The sequence below is a fragment of the Cervus canadensis genome, chromosome 16 (assembly GCF_019320065.1).
Source record: "Cervus canadensis isolate Bull #8, Minnesota chromosome 16, ASM1932006v1, whole genome shotgun sequence".
Taxonomy (NCBI): domain Eukaryota; kingdom Metazoa; phylum Chordata; class Mammalia; order Artiodactyla; family Cervidae; genus Cervus; species Cervus canadensis.
Window position 1 is genome coordinate 56,922,387 of NC_057401.1, and position 21,087 is coordinate 56,943,473.

At 61.0% G+C, this 21,087-nt stretch overlaps 1 protein-coding gene across 2 annotated transcripts in view; it reads right to left on the bottom strand.

The window, feature by feature from the left end:
* The window catches only part of SLC6A3 (solute carrier family 6 member 3), a 34,606-nt gene extending 13,519 nt beyond the window's left edge, over positions 1 to 21,087 (bottom strand). The window contains exons 1-9 of one of the 2 annotated variants that reach the window (XM_043489121.1): positions 20,966 to 21,087; positions 18,948 to 19,275; positions 17,554 to 17,685; positions 13,657 to 13,882; positions 9,911 to 10,049; positions 9,140 to 9,274; positions 4,799 to 4,902; positions 3,317 to 3,441; positions 801 to 913 (exon numbers count right to left, since the gene is read on the bottom strand). In XM_043489121.1, the coding sequence (XP_043345056.1) occupies positions 801 to 913; positions 3,317 to 3,441; positions 4,799 to 4,902; positions 9,140 to 9,274; positions 9,911 to 10,049; positions 13,657 to 13,882; positions 17,554 to 17,685; positions 18,948 to 19,233 (1,260 nt within the window). In that variant the 5' untranslated portion in view covers positions 19,234 to 19,275; positions 20,966 to 21,087. Of the gene's footprint in view, positions 1 to 800; positions 914 to 3,316; positions 3,484 to 4,798; positions 4,903 to 9,139; positions 9,275 to 9,910; positions 10,050 to 13,656; positions 13,883 to 17,553; positions 17,686 to 18,947; positions 19,276 to 20,965 lie in introns of both variants that reach the window. The other variant, XM_043489120.1, reaches the window with a different exon arrangement.

Below are 21,087 nucleotides of genomic sequence, written 5' to 3' on the forward strand. Positions count from 1 at the left end.
ACATGGCCGATGGAGACGGAGGACCGGGCTGGCGTCCCGCCCTCTGGTGGGGAGCTGCGGGGCCAGAGTCACACCGCGCCCTGCATCGCCACAAAGGCTCAGCTCCGCCCGGCTTCTCTGAGCAAGTGTCTGCCCCACGGCACAGCTGAGTTCTGTTCCCAGGAGGCCTGGCCTGGTCACTGGCTGTGTCCTCACTGACGTGGCCTTCCTGACTCTCAGCACTGTCCGGAGGGGGTGTCTCCAGGAAGCCTGGCCTCCAAGAAGCCTCTGCCCTGCTCTTTTGGGACCACCTCCTCTGGGAAGTGCTGCTGGCGGGACTCACCCACCACGGGTGGTGTCCACCCAGGGGGCGGGTGAGAAGGCTGACTGGGAGAAGCAGCTTTCACAGGGGAGGGACTGGGGGCTCCTTCTTCCTTCCAGGAAGCTGGGGGGGAACACGGGACCTGAGATCTCAGCTGCTGGTCCCCAGCAGGCCGCGTGGAGGAGGAGCGTGGGGGAGTCTGCCTCCCCAGGATGGGTGTCCAGTGGGCCAGGCAGGAGCCTTTGCCCCCCCAACCCTGAAAGGGCACCCCCTCATGCCGGTGGACAAGGGGCAGGCAAAGCTGGAGTCAGGCCGGGCCTCGCTGGGTGCTGTGTGGCCCCCATTTCCTGCAGCACCCTACTCCCTCCTCCCCTGCCCGGGATTCGCCCCGCTCCCAGGGGCAGCAGGGGAGAGTGGTCTGAAGAGCCCTCCCCAGGAACTGTGGGGCCCCAGGGGTCTCCAGGCTGGCCGGCCCCTGCGGAGCGTGGCGATCACTCACAGCGCTGTCGATGCCCAGGGTCAGCAGCATGACGAAGAAGACCACGGCCCAGACGGATGACAGCGGAAGCGTGGCCAGCGCCTCGGGGTAGATGATGAAGATCAGCCCTGGCCCTGAGAGCAGACCCTCCAGTTACCCCCCGCTGACCTTCCGGGTACTGCCCGCCCACAACCCGGCCCTAAGGCGGTGCAAAAACTGCTCTCCTTGCAAAGCCCTCCCTCCTTGAGTTCGGGGCCCAGGACTCTGGAGCGAGGGCTCTGCTCCGTCCCCGCTAGCCCTCGACCCTTTCCACAGCCCGTGCCCCCAGAAGAGGGGGCACCCCAGCAGGGGGAGGGCGGGAGGGGCTGCCCGGGGGGCCCTGTGCTTCCTCCCTCCAGACCCTGGGGGCCTCCCGGTTGCTTTCCTGTGCCTGTCGCTCACACACTCACACTCACGCTCGCTGCGGTCTGGCAGCCCACACGGTAGATTCTTTTCTGTGCCAGCATACGACTCTTAAGTGTGATCTTTAAAAACCACATGTTGTTACAGAGATGCCACAACTTAGCGCGCCTTCTCCACGTGCTCCCTGCAACACGGCATGGTTCTGTCCCCTCGGACTGTCTCCCAGACACACTCCTGGGAGTGGGGACACCGGGGCCACGCCAGCTCCCTCACCCCCAGCAGGTGGGATCTGGGTGGAGGTGGGGAGGGGTGGGAGCCGTCAGGACTCGGGCACTTTGACTGCAAATGACCCCAGAGTAAAGAATATCCCCACAGGAAACTGCCAGTTGATCACTTTCAGGATTAGTTTTACAAGAAGTGCTGCGTGGCCTCTGAGAGCTTGCTCATGCACGTACAACTTACCACTTTCCTGGTTCCCTGTTCTCAGTGGGGCCTGGGTCAGGCATCAGCCGATAGGAACTGAACGGGCACTTACTGATGCTTCTAGAGCATCAAAGGCTGGAGCCAGGCTCCACCTCCAAGATCTGTCAGGGGCCCTGGTGTTGACCTGGCCTCTGGGGCTCCCAACACCGCAGGGAAGAGTGAAGTTTCTGATGCAGGGGGGACAGGCAGATGGTTTGAAAAGCCCTAAAGTCTAAGCGCCAGGAGCCTGGAAGATGCCCATCAGCTTGGCTGAACTAAGGCCAGTATCCTCACCTCTCATTTTTGCTCCTGGGTTAATATTTCCCCCTGTTTTCTTGAGAATTAGAGCCATAAATGACATTTACTTTGCTTTTCTGGGAAATGCAATGAAGACAGTCAGCTAACTTTCAGGGGTTAATGGGGATTCTTGCAAACTATTGCTATTTATCATAATAAAGGGCAAAAGCCGGTGAAAATGCATAAATGCAACGGTGAGTAAATTCCACTGCTCCGTCCTTATTTGCATTAGGTTCCCTTTCCTGCCTTTATTGGATTTTTTTTCCTGGAGGAAAGAGTGGATTTGGAAGCACGTGGAAATTCATCCGGGTCCCCAGCTTTTCTGCCAGACTCAGAGGGGCCTGTCCGCCCGGCTCCAAACTCTGTCCCCCACTCTTTCCAAGTGGGGCTCCCACACTCTACAGATGGACTGATGGGCTGACCCGCTGAGAGCTCAGGGCGCCGGTGGGATCAGCCCTCTGCTCTCCTTGGTTGCTCTGCTAATGTCACCCTCCTGCTCAAGAGTAAGAAGACCCAGGAGGAGAGGAGCACCCTGCAGGCCAACGGGGCCAGCAGTGATTTCGGGCCCAGGTCCTGGACTGACCCAGTTCCAAACTGCCTCAGTCATGCCTTCCACCCAGGATCTAGCACCAGCAGACCTTCCCCCTGCACGGAATGCCCAGGGGCACAGCAATCAGGGCCCTCCAGCACCCTGTTCTGGGCCAGGGCCCCCAGTCCTCTCCTGCTGGCCCAGGTTGCTCCCCATGTCACCCACATGTCACCAGTCACCGGTGCCCACGACTCTGCTGCCCACTCTCCTCCTCTGACCCCTCATCTGCGGACACTCCTATCCGCGTCGGCTGGGTGAGCAGGTTGGGAACAGGGGTCTCTGTCGCCTCCATGTGCCAGAGACTCTGGGGGTTTCTGTGCTATTACCCTACTCCCATGTGTATATGCCAAGGCCCCTGGAGGGCTGCAGGAAAAGCTTCTGAACAGAGTAACTGCTGGCATCCAAGCCAGCCCAGCCTCTTTCTGGCTGACCACACCGAGGTCCGGCGTCTGTGCCGCTTGGAACGGCTCCAGGCCCTCAGCTGCACATCCCCCACCAGGTGAGGGGAACCGGACCCTCACCTTGCAGCCCGAGTGGCTTCTGCGAGGAGCCCTGGGCTGAGGACCAACCTCGACCGGCCTTGGACGTCCAGCAGGCTGGCCCGAGGGGGCAGGAGCTGGGAGTGCGTGGAGGTGGCAGGTGCCGGGCGCCCAGGTACCCTGCTCTCCGCTGCGTCAGCTGCTCCTGGGAAGGGCCCTGGGCGCCCGTGCGCATCCCTCTCAGCTTCCAGGGAAGCACTTGAGAACTGGGTGGCTGGGAGCGGGAGGGCAGGGACCTCACCACTCACCGTCCTTGGCCACGTCCCCGATGGGCACGCTGTGCTTCTGGGCCATGTACCCCAGGAAGGAGAAGACCACGAAGCCGGAGGAGAAGCTCGTCAGCGAGTTGACGGAGGTGGTGATGATCGCGTCTCTGCAGGAACAAGACACGCTGTCCCAGCCCAGCCGGGCGCCGCTGCAATTTCCCGTCATTATTCGTAATTGGCTGTCTGGTGCCGGCGGGCTGGGGGCGCTCCCCAGACGGGCAGGCCGGCCCCTCCTGTGACCCCAGAGCCTGTCCTGGGCTGCCCTGCGGGAGGGAGGCTGGCGCCCGGCGACAGCGGTGAGCCTCCCACCTGGACCCCCCGCTGAGCAGCTCTGGGCGCTGGCCACAACGCTTGCCTGGGGACCAAGGGGCTCCTGGGACTCTCGACTCAGCGCTGATGGCGAGACGATCCCACAGGCAAAGCTGGGCTCCGGTGGGCAGCCCAGGTGACCACGGGCTCCCCACCCTGACCCACAGGGCTGCCAGGCAGGGCTTGGAGATGCCTCCCAGGAAACTTGTTAAGATGCAGGTGCTGACGGGATGGGTCTGGTGGGCCCCCAATGCTGTGTTCCCTCTACATGCCTGGGGGTCCAGGGCTGCTGGCCCGGGGACCCCACTCTGAGGGCCGAGAATTCAGAGCAGGGAGGGGGCGCTGCGGGGCCAGCCCTCCCTGGTGCCGAGCGCAAGGACCTTCAGAGACCCGGGTGGGCACAGGGTGAGCTCGGGAGCCGCTGTCTGGCCTGCCATGCAGACGCCACCTCTGTGTGGACCTCTGGGTAGGGGTCAGTCTGGCCATTCTGCTGTGCACACTGCCTTTGTATTTTTAACTGCGTTTTTATCCTCACGATATGAAAGAAAACAAATACTGGCTCAAAGGTCAAAGAAAACAGTCCCGGAGGAAATCCTTTCTGTGTTTTTAGAAGGATTTTGGGCCGGCAAGTGGCTGCAGGCCACTCAGGTCCTCCTGGGCTGGGCCACACCGGCTGGCAGGCTGCTGGGGCTCTGGCACGTGCCACGGCCAAGCTCCTGCCTGTCTTGGTGCTGAGTCTGCGGGGGGCTCCGCGGGGTCTGGGGCACCCCGGGGGCCCCGGCTCCCTCAGTGAAGGCCGGGTGGGGACACGAACAGGCCCTTCCTTGTTGGGGACAGGGGTGAACAGCCGGACCCTGGATGCTGGGAGGATGGGGCGGCTGAGCCGGGCAGAGGAGGGGCCTGGGGGGGGCCGAGAGGCCTCCCCCAGGGTGGGGACAGTGTCTTCCTGCTTCAAAGCCTCCCTTCAGCAGGAACCAGCACTGGCCCGTCGCTTCCGGTCTCATTTCCATGTGCGGGTTAAGGGGCTGTAAGCACAGTTCATTTCCCCTCCCCTCACCCAGGGACACAAAGTTTCCCAAAGTCAGGGACACTTCCCCCGCAGGGTCAGTCGCCCCCGCCGGACTCCACAGGCCTCTCTCAGAGCCCGGGGCTCACCTGTAGCAGTTGTTGGTGAACTTATTGTAACTGGAGAAGGCGATGAGCACCCCAAGGCCCACGCCCAGTGAGAAGCATATCTGGATGGCTGCGTCGATCCAGACCTGCAGGAGCAGAGAGACAGGGTGAGCGGCCCCACAGGGAGAGGCCCCCGAGGGGAGACGGAGCAGGGTGAGCAGGCCCTGAGGGGAGACAGAGCAAGGTGAGCGTCCCCACAGGGAGACGGAGCGGGGTGAGCCGTCCCTGAGGGGAGACAGAGTGGGGTGAGTGGCCCCCCAGGGAGAGCTCCCCGTGGGGAGACAGAGCGGGGTGAGCCGTCCCCACAGGGAGACGGAGCGGGGTGAGCCATCCCTGAGGGGAGACAGAGTGGGGTGAGTGGCCCCACAGGGAGAGCTCCCCGTGGGGAGACAGAGCGGGGTGAGCCGTCCCCACAGGGAGATGGAGCGGGGTGAGCAGTCCCTGAGGGGAGACAGAGCAAGGTGAGCGTCCCCACAGGGAGACGGAGCGGGGTGAGCCATCCCTGAGGGGAGACAGAGTGGGGTGAGCAGGCCCTGAAGGGAGACAGAGCAAGGTGAGCGTCCCCACAGGGAGACGGAGCGGGGTGAGCCATCCCTGAGGGGAGACAGAGTGGGGTGAGTGGCCCCACAGGGAGAGCTCCCCGTGGGGAGACAGAGCGGGGTGAGCCGTCCCCACAGGGAGATGGAGTGGGGTGAGCAGTCCCTGAGGGGAGACAGAGTGGGGTGAGTGGCCCCACAGGGAGAGCTCCCCGTGGGGAGACAGAGCGGGGTGAGCGGTCCCCGAGGGGAGAGGTCCCTGTGGGGGCATGGCCAGCCTGGGGAGAAGCGGGGTCACGGGTTGGGCCCTCAGCGCCACGGGCTCTGAGGAACAGTCACACTTAAACTTGGCGTCACTGTCAGTGAGCAAATGTCACCTCAGGGAACAAACCTGAGAGGGCCTGAGGAGAAGGGGGCTGCGTCCTGGGGCGGGGCCTGGGGTTACCTCAGTGGGCCCACGACCCGGGTAAGAGCAGGGATTTACGACAGGGCTGTGTGATGCTGGTGCCTCCACCCAGCACCCGCCTCCCAGCCTTCCCGCGGAAGCCCACTGCGGCACACGCAGAAAGGCCCGTGGCGCCAACGTGGCTCCAAAGCTCTGCACTCGCTGGAGGTGGCACAGGTGACACCCGGGCGGCTGACACACGTGACAAATGAGGCCATGTGGTCGATACTGGACCGAGGCGCTATTTCAGACTTTGGACACCACCTGCTCGGGTCAGGTGGTGCAGAGACCACCCTACGACCCGGTGATGATGACGTGGGCACCCCTGGGCCCTGCAGAGCCTGGGGCGGGGGTGAGGAGGACAGAGGACACCTGCCCTCGGGGATCGGCCAGGCCCGCTGCGTGAAAGGTGGGGATGTGCGGGTCCTGGGGGCTGTTCCCAAAGTCCCCCAGCCCGAGATGAGGCCTATGGGCTGGGTTCCCCAGCTGTGACTCCAGAGCCCCTGACTGGGGACACAGGGCAGCTGGTGAGCATGACCCACTGAGGGGGCTGGACACGGAGCCCTTACACCAGGACCAATGTGGCTCAGTCCTCTGGGCAGCACACCCAGAGCCTCTGGGTCACCCCAGCACTGAGAATAGCATGACCAGGCTTTAGCTCGAGGCCTGGAGTGGCTGGGTGGGCAGGGGGTAAAGGTGCTGGTCGTTGGGCAGCAGGCTTTTGCAGACAGGGGCTGGTGGCCCGGGGACTGGGGGCTCCTGCCTTGTTGCAATCCCAGGTCCTCTGTGGCTGGTGGTCACCCCAGAGCCCTAGCATGTGTGGCTCACCCACCCAGGCCTGGCCATCTGTCCAGGCCTCTGCTCACTGCTGCCCCAGGACCCAGCCTGGGTCCCGCCCACAGCCCACCCTGGGACCCGCTGGGTAGCCTCTTGGGGCCGACCCAGACCGGTCCTTCCTTTACTGCCTGGACTCATTCCCCCTGCTGGGATGGAGCTCCCCCCCTCCCCAGAAGAGCACAGTGTGGGTCCCAGCCCAGACCCCACCTGCCCAGCAGAGCGGCTCAAGAGCTGCAGATGAATGGCCGAGAGCCTGGACACAGACCGAGCACAGTGGCGCTGACTCCAAAGGGGGTGCCCTCGTTCCCATGAAGACCTACAAATGGCCCCCAGGAGATGGAGGTCCGTCTCTATGTCAGAGCAGCACAGGATCTGTGGTGCCAGGGACACTAGAGGGGACAGAGCTGACGGTCCTTCTGCCCTGACCACTTGCTCCGATCCCACTGGCCTGGACCAGAGAGGACACTGGCCAGGGCTCCCACTGTGACCCCTGGACTGAGCTGCCACTTCTGAACCCCCAGCGGACAGACAGCCTGGGAAGGTGCTGGGGACCTGAACCCCAATCTGAACCAGTCTCTAATCACATCCCAGGGGAGTTAATGGGACCTGCCCTCACACTGCCCAGCCCCCAGGAAGATGCCAGGGCCGCTCAGCCTCTGAGGGAGGCCACCCTGAGCCTGGGGTGAGGGTGTCCAGGCAGCACTTGGGCCTGGAGCAGCCCAGGGGACAGCACAGGATGGCCACCAAGCTGGTGAGGCCCAGCCCCTGCCTTATCCTGGAGGTGGTGGTGCAAAGGTCAGCCAGGACCCTGTGGGGGGGACAGGAACCGCTCTGACCTCTGAGCTGGGGGTGCAGGGACCCGGCCTTTGGGCCCAAGGGCTCCCAGGAACCCAGTGATTGTGCACCGCTCTGTCCTGACTTTGTCCCTTCCTGCCCAAGCTGACGGGATGTTAGAGGAGGGGACACTCAGGGCAGTCCCACTCCTCACTGCCTGCCACCGATGTCTGTCATCCATCCACCGTCCACTGTCTGCCTGTCTGTTCCCTGTCATCCATCCACATGAACTCTGCTGTCTGTCTGTCTTATCCGTCTGCCTATCAACCTCACCTGTGCCAACCTCTGGTCTCCACTTCCTTCTGCTTCACAGACACATCTGTCCACACGGCTGATAGCTGTTCTGCACGTTCTTCCCCCTGACACCTGACTCTTCTCTGACTTCCGGGTCACACCCCACCCGGCCTTTGATGCCACGGCCACCTCCTCCCACCAGCACACCTTGCCCATCGCAGGGTTTCCCGAGGACGACACTCTGCTGATGCATCGGCGCCCTGGGCCCGGCTCTGCGATGGGGCCCCGCGACCCCCACTGACCTCACGCTCCCCTAGCCACCCATGTCCATCTCCCTTGGTTCTATGGGGACATGCGTGCAGCTCTCACGGGTCTCACAGGTGGGCTGCCTGGGGGGCTCCCCGGGGCCGCACATGGCTGCCCTCCCCTGTGGGCCTGTGGGCCCATGGCCAAGGCGCCCTCCTCTCTCTGCTCCTCAGTGAGTGGCCTCCACTCTGCATCTCCCCTCCCCCGGGGCTCCTGGGGGCTCACAGCCTTGCCGACTGCCCCTTCTTGCGCTTTGCTCCCATTGCCCACAGCCCTCCACCCCATGGAACCTCCTCCCCTCCATGAGCGCTGCCCCTGACTCACAACCTGGCAGCGTTGGGGCCCCCACGCCCTGGCCGAGACTGCTCCTCCCAGTGACCCAGTCTCCCCGGGCAGCTGTTGGGGCCCCATGTCTAGAGAGCTGCCCAAGTGTGGTCCACCTGGATTTCCAATAGCCCCTTCTCCCGCCAGTGACCACCCCCACCCCCCGGGGCTGTCATCCTGCCGCCTCTTCCTCTCTCTCTTCCTCCCTGGCCACCCCCCTCCACTGCCCCGCCAAGCCCTGGTATTTCAGCCCAGATGATGTCGTCCTTTGCTGAGGAAACCCGCAGCCGGACGGTGGACTGAACTTGTTCACGAGATGGTCACATCACCACCTTGTGTGGGCATCGGGGCGTCTGACCACAAAGTCTGGCTCCCCGCGGTGGGCCTGGTTCACACAAGCCAGCACCTCAGCCCAGCTCGGGATATGCCAGGGCCAGAGCTCAGGCTTCGGTCCAGCTGGGTGCCAACACCCTTGGGCACAGACGGCGCCCCACCCCCACCCCCAGGTGCTCGTCTGAGGGCCCAGGAGGGCTCCTCCAGGGAGTGGACGGCCCAGGTGAGGAGGCCAAGGGGCAGCTGCCCTGGCTTCTCCCTGCAGAGGCCGGGGTGACCCCTTCCCCTAATCCTCTTACCCTGGTCCCTTCAGCTCCGTGCTGTGCCCACACGGCGCCTTCTCACCTGGATAGTGAACTCTGCTGGGCAGGGCAGGTCACCCCACGCAAAGCGTTTCCTGCCCGAGATGCAGAAAGACTAACGGCCTGCCCTGCCAGCCCTGCTGGACGGGCCGTGAGCGGAGGGCGCACTCACCGAGGCCTCGCAGAGCCGGTGGAAGTCCACACTCAGGTACGCTCTGATGCCGTCCACGGCCCCCGGGAGAGTGATGCCTCGCAGGAGCAGCGCAAAGAGGACCACATACGGCATGGTAGCCGTGATCCACACGACCTGAGGAGAGCACGCGTCACCCGACCGCACTGGCCACTGTGGGCAGGGCTGGGCACAGGGTCACCCTGATGGCGTGTGCTCAGACAGAGGGCCTTGGATTGGCAAGCCCGGTGTCCTGGACAGTCCCAGGATGTCAGCTCAGCAAACGCCCCCGGAGCGGGACCACTCAGTACCCTCTTTCCTGTATGTCTCTCCCGGGGATTGAAACAGGACAGTCTGGCAGGGAAGGGGCCTTCTCTGTCTGCATTTGGGCCGTGGCTGTAGGCAGCAGTGGCTGGATTTCCGATGAGTGAGATGCGGATGATTTGCATCTCACTGATTATGCAAATGTGCCCGTGGATCACATGTGAAAGACGGACTCTGGGTCATGGGTGAGGCAGAGGATAGCACCACTGGAAGGCTTCCGGGGGCTGGAACATGACTAGGAGTGTTAGCCCAAGTGATGGGTGCGTTTGGGCGATCGTTACTTTGGGCACCCAGACAATGACCGAAACATCTTCATGAGCACAAATATTTTGCTGTGATTCCCCTTGTGCTGAAACCACTCTCCTGACACCATTCCTCAACCACAGCCACCTGTCCCAACACACCACGGCCCCCTGTCCACTCCCCAGCTGGCGAGCCCTGCCCCCTCACCTTCCCGGACGTCTTCACCCCCTTCCAAAGGCTGAAGTAGAGCAGGACGATGACCAGCACCAGGCAGGAGGTGAGCTGCCAGCGGGGAGGGCCCAGGTCATCGATGCCCTGGCTCTCGTGGAGGTGCAGCACGCCGCGCCTACGGAGGAGGGGGATGGGGTCCTGGGGGCTGCCTCCCCACCCCGGCCGGCCCAGAGACCTGCAAGGCACGGCAGCAAGGCCCTGGCCTGACTGCCTGGGGACCCCTGTCCCCACTCCAGAAAGGCCAGGCCCCCAGCCCCAGTGGAGACACAGGCCTACCCTCTCTGTGAGGAGAAGCAGGCAAATGCAGAGCTACAGTCTAGAGTTCAGCATGCCTGTCACAGCGGCGGACAGACAAGGTGAGGGTAAGGATGTCGGAGCGGGCATGACCCAGCTGACACGTCCACCCATCAGTGGCAGGAAACATATTGTTTTTAAGTGCACGTGGAACACACAGGGATAAACCACATACTGGGCAGGAAGACAAGCCTCAGTAGATTTAGAAATAATGAAGTTTTAAAATATATTAGTTCACCAAGTCAGAATTAAGTTAGATGTCAATAACAGAAATGTACCTAGAAAACCTCCAAATATTTCAAAATCAAAGAACAAACTTCTAAACATCTCCTGGGATTCAAAGAAGAAATCACAAGGCAGACAAGGAGACACTTTAAACTAGTGAAAATGAAAACATAACGTATCAAACATGAGGGAGGCAGTTAAAGTGGCCTCTTAGAGGCTAGTTTGTAGCTTTAAATATATAGCTTTCAAACCAGTCCATCCTAAAGGAAATCAGTCCTGAATATTTACTGGAAGGACTGATGCTGAAGCTGAAGCTCCAATACTTTGGTCACCTGATGCGAAGAACTGACTCCATGGAAAAAACCCTGATGCTGGGAAAGATTGAAGGCGGGAGGAGAAGGGGATGACAGAGGATGAGATGGTTGGATGGCATCACTGACTCAATGGACATGAGTTTGAGTAAGCTCTGGGAGTTGGTGATGGACAGGGAAGCCTGGCGTGCTGCAGTCTATGGGGTCACAAAGAGTTGGACACGACTGACTGAACAGCAACAAGTGTGTATTAGAAAGTAGGTGAAGGTGGTTTTAATAAGTGTTTATGGAGCTGGAGTTACACGGGCTTATTGTGGGATTTCTGAAGGCTGCTCGCACTTTGTAGGACTTACAGCTTTACAACTTCGTGATTGTATTAATAACTTCCTTGGCCTTTATGGTAGCCCACCAGGCTTTGTATGGTGAGTTTAAATTCCAGAAAACCTTTTCAGACCTGACAGTCACTGGAGCTTGTCTCAGGGAAACTCAGTCTTCACTGCTAGTGGGATCACCTGGGGGTATTCTTGGTGTGGTTTAATAATTGACTGTGTCATTAATGATCTTTGACTGCACTGTAAACCTTCACAGGCTGCGCCTCCATCCCGGGATCACCTCCAGCTATGGTTGGATGTCTGCTCCTGCTGACAGCTCTTCCTGGGGAGGGGCAGGCAGCTTTCCATCTCAAGCCTTCTCTTCCAGACGGGATTTCCAAACAGACTGCCCTAGTCAGCTCTCTCTTTTTTTTTTAATCCAGCTATCACATATATTCTTTCCTTTTAGCATTCTCAATAATAAATCACTAACTAGTCACTTTTTCCCCCTCTATTTTTCTTATCTGAAAATCACTTACATAAATCAACTTTTTCAGCACCTCCCAAACAAAAGGTGAAAGTGAAGAAAGTGTTAGTCACTCAGTTGTGTCCAACTCTTTGCGACACCGTGGACTGTTGCCCGCCGGGCTCTCCAGCAAGGCTACTGGAGTGGGTAGCCATGCCCTTCTCCTAAGGGTCCCCAGATGGCCTCACCTGGCACATTCCACATCTCTGACAGCTTTCTGAACGTTATAGACAGCACCAAAATCCATCTGAGAACTGTAGGAAACACCCCAGCTTGGAAACTTAGCCGCGGTTTTGTTGGTGAAACACAAAGCCAGCTCCACTGAGAGCTGTCTCTAGACATCTGAGTGGTGGGATGGGGTGGGGGGTCTGGGGGGCGGGGTGCCCCCAGGCACTTGCCCTTAGCCCCGTCTGCTCTCCCCCTTCTGGTGCAGGGCCCCCTCCCTCTCCCCTTCTGGTCCCTTCTCTGCCATCACAGGCTAACACTGAGGTCAAAAGTAGACCAGGTCTGGGCTCAGCAGACCGTGGGGAGCACACGTGGAGCCCAGGCCTTGTTCTGTGGATGAGACACTCCTAAGTCTGGGACCCGCGGCAATGAGCCGGGAGGCGGCAAGCTCCTCAGAGGGCGGAGCGACTGGCAACTCTCTGCCATCCTTTCCTGGAGGAACCTACCACCTCTGGCTTGCTTGTCACTCTGATCCTGACCACACACCCAGGTGACGGTACTGGGCCTCCGTTTCCCGTGGGGATGTCTGTCTCAGCATTTCTCAGGTGGATCTGATGGGGACGACCCCAGGCGGACCCCTGTCTCCAGCCCTCCTCTCAAACCCACTGGCCGCTGCTGAGAGCTCCCGGAGACCAGGCCCTCATCTCCCAGCTTTGGACCCCCCTTCTCCAGGCAGGCGGGTGTTCAGTGACCCTCTGACCTCCCTGTCACGGACACCCCTCCCCTCCTTCCAGACGTCTTCACCCGCTAATCCCAAACCACCAAAAGGAGTCTCTTTTGAAAAACTAAACAGGTCCCACCACACACCAGCCATGTGCTAGCCATGCTGTTCCTGGTAAGTTCTGAGGAAGGGCCTGGTCCCCTCTGGAGGGCCCCCAGTGCCCCCCACCCAAAGCCTTGGCACTGTGTCCCTGCCCATTGCTGCGGCCTTCCACAGCGGCCAGTCCTAGAGACATGTTCCCCACGTGGGGCCCCCAGAGCTGAGCACGAGACCCCGACTATCTGAACGCACAACCTCAGACCCTAGACATCCGCAGGCTCTGTGGACTCGCTCGTTCCCCGGGCAGGGTCGCTCCGACCCCCACACGACAGATGCTCCCGACACCGAGGGCTCGGCCCTGCCCTGCACATCTGGAGTCTCCCGCGGCTCTGCTGACCCTGTGGGACAGGGCCCGCCCCTCATGGACCACCCTGGGCTGCCGGCTGCTGATAAAAGGGGTCCTCTGGAAGCCCCTCTGCCAGTGGCTCTGCCCCGGATGTGTGATCACCTCCTCCAGGACAGACTTTATCACTTTCACACTGAGATGGCCTTCGTGTGTACGCTCACGGTTTCCTACCTGAAAACAAGCTTTGAAATTGTGCCCACCTGCAATTAAAACCGGAATTATATTTTGGGCTGAGGTTCACTTTTCTAAATTGTCGGTGCACTCATTTCCACCTAGAAACATGAGCAGACTGTACCCAACCAGGATTTCAGTCCTAAAGGAAGATCGCAGTCGCCGGGAATTTCAGGAGCCCGCAGTAGTCACTGCGAATGCCTTTCTCAAGAGAAGTGGCCTCTCTCAGGATGTGGGGAAGGGCAGCTGGCCCGGGGGGCCAGTGGGGGGGTTCCTGTCCAGTCCCCCTTCCTGGGAGGTCTCCCCCTAGGAGCGGAGCTGAGCGGCGGGAGGTGGGGTCAGAAAGAAGCCGCTCGAGAGCCCCGGGGAGTGGGACGAGACACAGGCTGGGGAGGTGCCTCCCCGCAGCCCGGGGGCAGCACAGACCCGTGGGTGACCCCGGGCCGGCGCCCTCCCCTCCCAGGGATGGTGGCCCTGAGGAGACCCCACTCACTCGAAGTACTCGGCGGCGGGCGTGGTCCTCAGGGTGTCGTTGGGGCTGGAGCTGGTGTTGGGGGCGCGGGCATCCGAGCAGCGGGGGCTGTTCCAGGTGTGGTTGCAGTGCGTCCAGGGCAGCTCGGTGGTGAAGGAGGAGAACAGGTAGTGAAGCGCCCAGGCGATGATGACGTTGTAGAAGAAGCCGATGTAGAGCGAGATGAGGATGACGGTGTAGCCCACGCCTGGGGAGAGCGCGGCCCGTCAGCGGCGCCCCTCCCCACGGGACGCAGCTGCACCCGGCTTCCTGCAGCCAGGCAGTGCCTCTAAACACGCCCGGAGACGAGCGAGAGGGGGGGTCCCGCCGTTGTCTCGGAGGAAGGGCCACCCCTTCCAACACCATCCAAGGCCTACCAGACCTGCATGGCCATCCAGGGACACCCCGGTACCCGAGATCGCCTGCAGACACACAGGAGAACCAGGGGCCACCTTGGCTGCCCACCATCACTCACAGCCAGTCAGGGACACCCAGGCTCACATAAGGTCCCCTAGGACCACCCTGGGTCACCAAGACAATTCAACCCAGGGGTATCCAGGGCCACCAGCCGAATAAAACCATCAGAAAAATTCACCACTACCCTGGGCCACCCAGGGCCATCTAGGGAGACCCAAGAATACAAAACACCAAGTCAACGAAGGCCGCCCCAAGCCACTCAGGGTCACCTAAGGACACCCCGGGTCACCCCTGCCAATAGAGCCCTGAAGGCCATCCTGGGTCACTCAGGAATACCCTGTGTCTCCCAGAGCCAAATAGGACCACTAACAGTCACGGAAGGATGACCAGGGTCTCCATGGCCGCCCACAGCCACCTGGGCTCATCCAGGACCAGCCAGGCCTCCAAGACAAGCCCCACCCAGCTGGGCTGCCTACAGTCATCTAAGGCTACTCACGGCCACCTTACTAACCATCCCTCCCGCAAGCCACTCAGGGCAGACAGAGGCATCTGGGTCCACCTAACATCACCCAGGACCATGCATGACCATCCAGGGTCTCCCAGGGTCATGCTTGACCACCCAGAGTCCCCTGGGCATGTCAGAGTGACCTCTGCAGGGTCACAAGACCTGGAATTTGGGAGAGTCACTGAGGGGCTCCTGACCACTGGAGTAGAATGGAGGGGCGAGCAGTCTTTGGAGGCGCGTCCATCCCGTGGTGGACGGCTGGTCCTGTTTGGTGGTGGACAAGCGCTCTTGCGTCCCACTGCTGGGGTTCAGTTTACCCAGCTCCACACAGACTTCTCTCATTTCCACATTCTTTCCCAGTTTTGCTGTTGGGACTGGCTTGGGCATCAGTATCCTGGGACCTCATGGGCACCGGCCCTGTCCTGCCTGCCTGTGGCCAGGAGGAGCTTGTCTTCACGGTGACTTTTGCAGGGAGCGCCTTGGCTTTTTTTTTGTGGGTCTAACCCTCCTTGTTTGTTGTTGTTTAATTGTTAAGTCGTGTCCGACTCTCTGAGACCCCTTGGTTGAGCATGCCAGGCTCCTCTGTCCTTCACCATCTCCCAGAGTTTGCTCAGGTTCATGTCCATTGAGTCAGTGATAGCATCCAACCATCTCTGCTGACCCCTTCTCCTCCTGCCTTCAATCTTTCCCAGCATCAGGGTCTTTTCCAATGAGCTGGCTCTTCACATCAGGTGGTCAAAGTACTGGAGCTTCAGCTTTAGCATCAGTCCTTCCAACGAATATTCAGGACTGATTTCCTTTAGGATGGACTGGTTTGATCTTGCAGTCCAAGGACTCTCAAGCATCAATTCTTTGGCGCTCAGCCTTCTTCATGGTCCAACTCTTAAATCCGTACATGACTACTGGAAAAGCCATAGCTTTGTCTATAGGGACTCTTTCAGCAAAGTAATGTCTCTGCTTTTCAATATGCTGTCTTGGTTTGTCATAGGTTTTCTGACCCTTAGGAAAAGCTGTTTTCCTGCTCAGGACACTTCATTAAAACTCTCTTCCTACCCTGAAAGCAGAAAGAGTGACTCCGGTTTACTAATGTGCAGACATTAAACAGATCTAGTATCAGGAATGATTCCCCTGGTGGCTCAGCGGTAAAGAATCCGCCTGCAATGCAGGAGCCACAGGAGACTTGGGTTCCATCCCTGGGTCAGGAAGATCTCCTGGAGAAGGAAATGGAAACCCACTCCAGTGTTTCTGTCTGGAGAATCCCACGGACAGGGGAGCCTGGCGGGCTGTATACAGTCCGTGGGGTCACGAAGAGTCAGACACGACTGGGGTGATTGAGCACACAGCACAGACAGGCCCTGGTACATGGCCCCTCCCAGAAGACATGCTCAGTAGCGGCGATGACAAAATCCACGCTGTCCCTTCCGAAGGCCTCCTCCAGGGTGGACCCCGTCCTCGGGGAACAATTCCTCGCTGCACTTCCTTCCCCTGAACTCCCCGGGAGAAGCTGGCTCACGGTGGACTCGCCCGGCAGCCGCAGAGTCGGGAAGCCATGCGGCTTCCAAGCACCTCTCGGAAGCTGCTCCCTGGCGGTGAGCTGGCCATGGGTGGCTGCCGGAGATCTCCTGAAGGTGACAACTCTGTACACCAAATCCTCCGCTTGTGGTCTGGGGAACTCAGAGCCACCTTTGACCAAACGCCAGAGCAGACCCAGCTCTGTGTCCCAGGGAGAGTGGCCTGAGGCGCTGGTCCTTCTGACCCCAGGGCTGTGCACAACCTGTTCCTGGGCGGGCCAGGTTGCTCATGGTCACAGCAGAGTGACGAGGGCACCCGGGGCTGGCGCGGTTCCCAGGGGACGTGGGCTTTGCCCCTCAGCGGCAGCACAGCAGCCCGGAGGCAGAAGGGCGGCAGATACAGAGAGGCAGACGATAGATCAACAGACCTGATAAGTCTGGTAGGCAGGCGGATGATAGATGGCTGATACATGATAGCCAGACGGACAGATGAGAGGCAGACCTATGGATAGACTGATGGATGGATACACAGGTGGGGGACAGACAGTGCTATGGGTTGGATTGTGGCCTCCAAAATCCATTTGTTGAAGTTTTAGTAACCCCCAGTACTTCAGAATGTGATCTTACTGAAGGCAAGGTCTTTACAGAGGAAAATCAAGTCACGGTGGGCCCTAGTTCGCTGAGACTGATGTCCCCATAAAAAGGGGAGCCCGGATGAAGAGACACACGTGAAGACACAGGGAGAGGACGGTCCCCCACGACCCCAGCAGCGGGGCTGGGAGCAGGGCCCCCTCCCCCGGCCTCAGAAGGAACCAACCAGCACCTTGAGTTCGGACCTCGGAACTTCGACACAACAAACGTCTGCTATTTAAGCCACTCCGTTTATGGCACTCTGTATAGCAGCCCCAGTGAACTAACACAGATGACAGACAGTAGATCACAGAGACACAGATAGGAGGCTGTGTTACCTTTTCTACCGTTTTAGCACTTTGACAAAGCACCACCAGCCAGGAACTGCAGGCTGGCCTCGCCTGGGAGCAAGGACACACACTCGCAAACCCTCGGTCGTGACCGATCTTTAGAGCGGGCCTGGCATTAAAGTGCCTAGACACCCAGCAACGCATCACAGAATGCAGCTGCGCAATCACCCCAGCCGTGCCGGGCCCACGCCCCGGTCCACGCCCCGCCCCGCCCCACGCCCCGCCCCACGCCCCGCCCCACGCCCCGCCCCGCCCCACGCCCAGGTCCACGCCCCGCCCCGCCCCACGCCCCGGTCCACGCCCCGTCCTGGACCACGCCCCGCCCCGCCCCACGCCCAGGTCCACGCCCCGCCCTGGCCCACGCCCCGCCCCGCCCCACGACCCGCCCTGCCCCGGCCGCACCCCTGCCCCACGCCCCGCCCTGGCCCACCCTCTGCCAGGCACGTGGGGCGTCCCCGCCCGTTACCTCTCAGGATGGGGCAGATCTTCCAGACACCTGCCGCCCCCTCCCTGTTGAATTGCCCGAGGGCCAGCTCCATGTAGAACAGCGGCACGCCGGCGACGACCATGAAGAACAGGTAGGGGACCAGGAAGGCACCTGGGGACGCGACAGCACCTTCAGCCTGGACCCGAGGACGCGCCAGCCCAGTGTCATCCAGTGAGCGCGCCGCCGTCCACGCGTGTCCCAGACTCGACCGCTGTCACCCTTCTTCGAAGCTCCCCGCAGGCTGGGGGCTGGGCCTCCTGCCTCTGTGCGTGGCCCCCCCTGTCACCGCACCCTGACACATCCCTCTGGGAACCGTGGTCACCCCGCACCCCCCCCCCCCCAGGTACGCGGAGGCCCCGGAGCAGAGCGGACCAGCTCGGCCCGGGTGCTGCTCTACTCCTCGATGCTGTCTGTTCTCCGCCCGGCCGGCCTTGGGTGCCCTCTCTCTTCTCCATGGGGATGTCTGTCCTCGTGAGCCATGGATCCTTGGGGTCCAACGCAGCCTGGCTCCCAGGAAGCCAGCCTGCCTCCATCGGGCTGTGGCAGAGCTCTCTGCTGGCAGGTGCCACCACCGGGCTGGGGTCTCTCCAGGCGGACTGCGCTCTGAGCACAGAGATCGGGGCCCCACCGGCTCAGCCGTCTTCAGCTGTCTCGCTCTGCCTCATGGGAGGGTGGTTCTGCCATGGCTCTTCCTGGGAGGGTCGGGGGAAGTAGGGAGACCCCACAGGGCTGCCTGTCTTGAATCGACTTCTGTGCCTGCTCCGAAATGCCCAGCTGCTCACCGGTGCCCTGGCAGGCCCTCCCCAAGGAAGCCTCCTGAAGCCCCGAAGGCATGGCATGGAATGACCCTGATGAGTGGCAGCGTCTAGGAGACTCATGGGAAACGAGCACCAACCAACTGGCTTCTCAGCTTGGATTCTGGGGGTGACCCAGGCCCATTTCTTAGTTTTCTCCCTTGAACCCAGATGGAGCAGTTCTAGGGCTGGCTGTGCAGGCGAGGCAGGGGCCGGGGAGGGGCGGAGACACGTTCCCTGGGCATCCTGGGGCTCCAAGCACAAGGGCTGCCGCATACTGTGAACACTGGGCGGGTTGGTCAAAGAGGTTGTTCTCTGGGCCTTGGAGAATTTTCTGAAGTAAAGGCCACTTTTGGGAAACAGAAGGCAGAATCACAGTGCCTCCAGCCCCCCTCCTGCTTTCCTGGCCTCGGCAACCTCGACCAGACAGAACCGTCAGGGGACGAGACCGCTCTGAACGCTACCCTGTAGGGTTCCGGGACATCCATGTGCCCCGCTCCGCCGGGTCCACACCCCTCCCCAGAGCCCAGCCTCCAGCGCCCTCAGGTGGGAGGGCAGAGAGCGGGCGGACAGACTCACCCCCGCCGTTTTTGTAGCATAGATATGGGAACCGCCAGACGTTGGCCAGGTCCACGGCGAAGCCGATCACGGAGAGGAGGAAGTCGGCCTTCTTGCTCCAGGTCTCTCGATCCTGGGCCTCCGTGGGGCTCTGCGGGGGGTTGAGGAGGGTGGAGTTCGTGAGCTGCACCCCGTTTTGCTCCTTGAGCAGGATGAGTTCCACCGCCTTCGGGCCCGTGGCGTTGGCCTCCTTGGCTGGAGCCACCACGGAAGACATCAGGGCCACAGAGCACCTGCCCTCACTCATAGCCTCCTGGACTCGGGAATCCCGTGCTTCCACCTTCTCGGTCTTCAGCCAGCATGAAAGATAAACACACACAGGGATGCACGGGTTTAGCAGCCAGAACTATGATGCACCGGGCGGGGGAGCAGGGAGGTGTGGCTCTCCAGACGTTTCTTTGGGGGCAGAAAACAAGGTGTCCCAGCACCTAAGGAGACAGAGCTGGGGTAAGCAGATGACCTACACCCCTTGTGGGGTTGGGAGACAAGCTGTGGGGGCCTCAGACCCCTGCCCTGCTCCCCATCCCCCAGTCCATTCCATAAGGTGCAGGGTGGCGTCACCTCTAATGTGGTTTTAGTTAGCAAGAGGCTACCTCCACGCACCCCCCACTGCCATCGTAATGTGACGATCTTCAAATGGTTTTCCATAGTCATTCTTCACAACAGTGCACACTCATTCTTTACACTCAGCAACCAAAGTCAAAAGCAAATTTTAAAACCAGGGTCACCCACAGGAATTCAAAGTTTCAAAGTAGCGATTACAAAAGTCTCCTTCAAGGAACCGCTGCACATCCACATCCATGTGGCCCCTGGACGGCCCAGGCAGGGATGGGAGCATGCGGTTGGGATTTACTGGGCTCACAGGACTAGTTCCCGGGGAGGGGCTTCATCCAGGAGATCACTTCCTAGTCACCTTCACGACACTCTGGGTAGTGAGTCAGGGAGGATGGAAGAAATCACACAGTCACGCCAGAGAGCAAGGTGGGCGCTCAAGGCCGTGGGAAACTTCAAACATGACTTCTTCTGGCGTCTGGATGTTTCAACTGCACACACTCACAGGTGTGCACGTGTGTGTGCATGCACACACACGCACACACTCTGAAGCAGGAGGCAGCGGGAACAGGGTGACTTTCCTCTGCATCCGAGTTTGAACAGAAACTCACAACACAACTCATCACAGCACATTCCTGAGACGGATGAAGAGGCACAGAAGGGACTCGGGGGGAGGAGCAGCGGGACTGGCCTGCTGCAGGGTCCAGGGGAGCGGGCGGGGCTTGTGCAGACCCCAGCGGACTGCTCTGACGGCAGCCCTCGCAGGTGGGCCGGAGACCACCTGCCGGGGAAACCCCGGCTCGGCATTTGGGGTGAGCCCACCTCATGCCCGAAGCCACGGCCTCACAGGCCAGGCTTGGGCACAGGAAGCAAAACATGGTGCTTAGGCAGCGTGGTTCTGAGCCCAGGGCAGAAACAGAGCTGCAGTCGGCCCCTACAGCCAGCCTGCATGCCCGGAGCCTGCACACACCCCCACCTCCCTGGGCATCCCTGCCCCATCTTAGACATCAAAGACTAAACCCTGCGGAAAAAGCCACACTGAGAAAATCACCCGGGGTTGGATCTGGGGGCCGCTTGCCCAAGTGGCCCACAACCGGCACAGGTCTAGTTTAACAGGGAGCCAGTTGGGCAGGGAAGCCGGGCACAGCCACCCCCTGCCCAGCGCCCTCTCCTAGTCTGGGGCAGGGGCCACGAGGAACACACACAAGCCCCGCGCCCCGTCTCGGGCTCACACCTCTCGGCCACCTCACCTTCAGATGGCCAGTTGCCCTGTTGCAGTGCTCTGTGCATCCCAACTGTCGGCGACTTTTGCCTGTGGGCCCCCCCCCACCCCGCCCCGACGGTTCCCGCCCGGGCCCGCGCCCTCGGCCTCAGACTTCAGGGGACGCCGGTGCGCGGCGCAGCCCACGGGGGTGGCCCGGACTCACCTGCGCGCCCAGCCTCTGTGCCGCTGGAGACCCGCCACCCGGCGTCCGCGAAAGCTCCAGCTCCGGGCCCGCGGCGCTCAGGGCTCTTATCTTGTCTCCGGGACCCGCCCCGCCGGCCGACG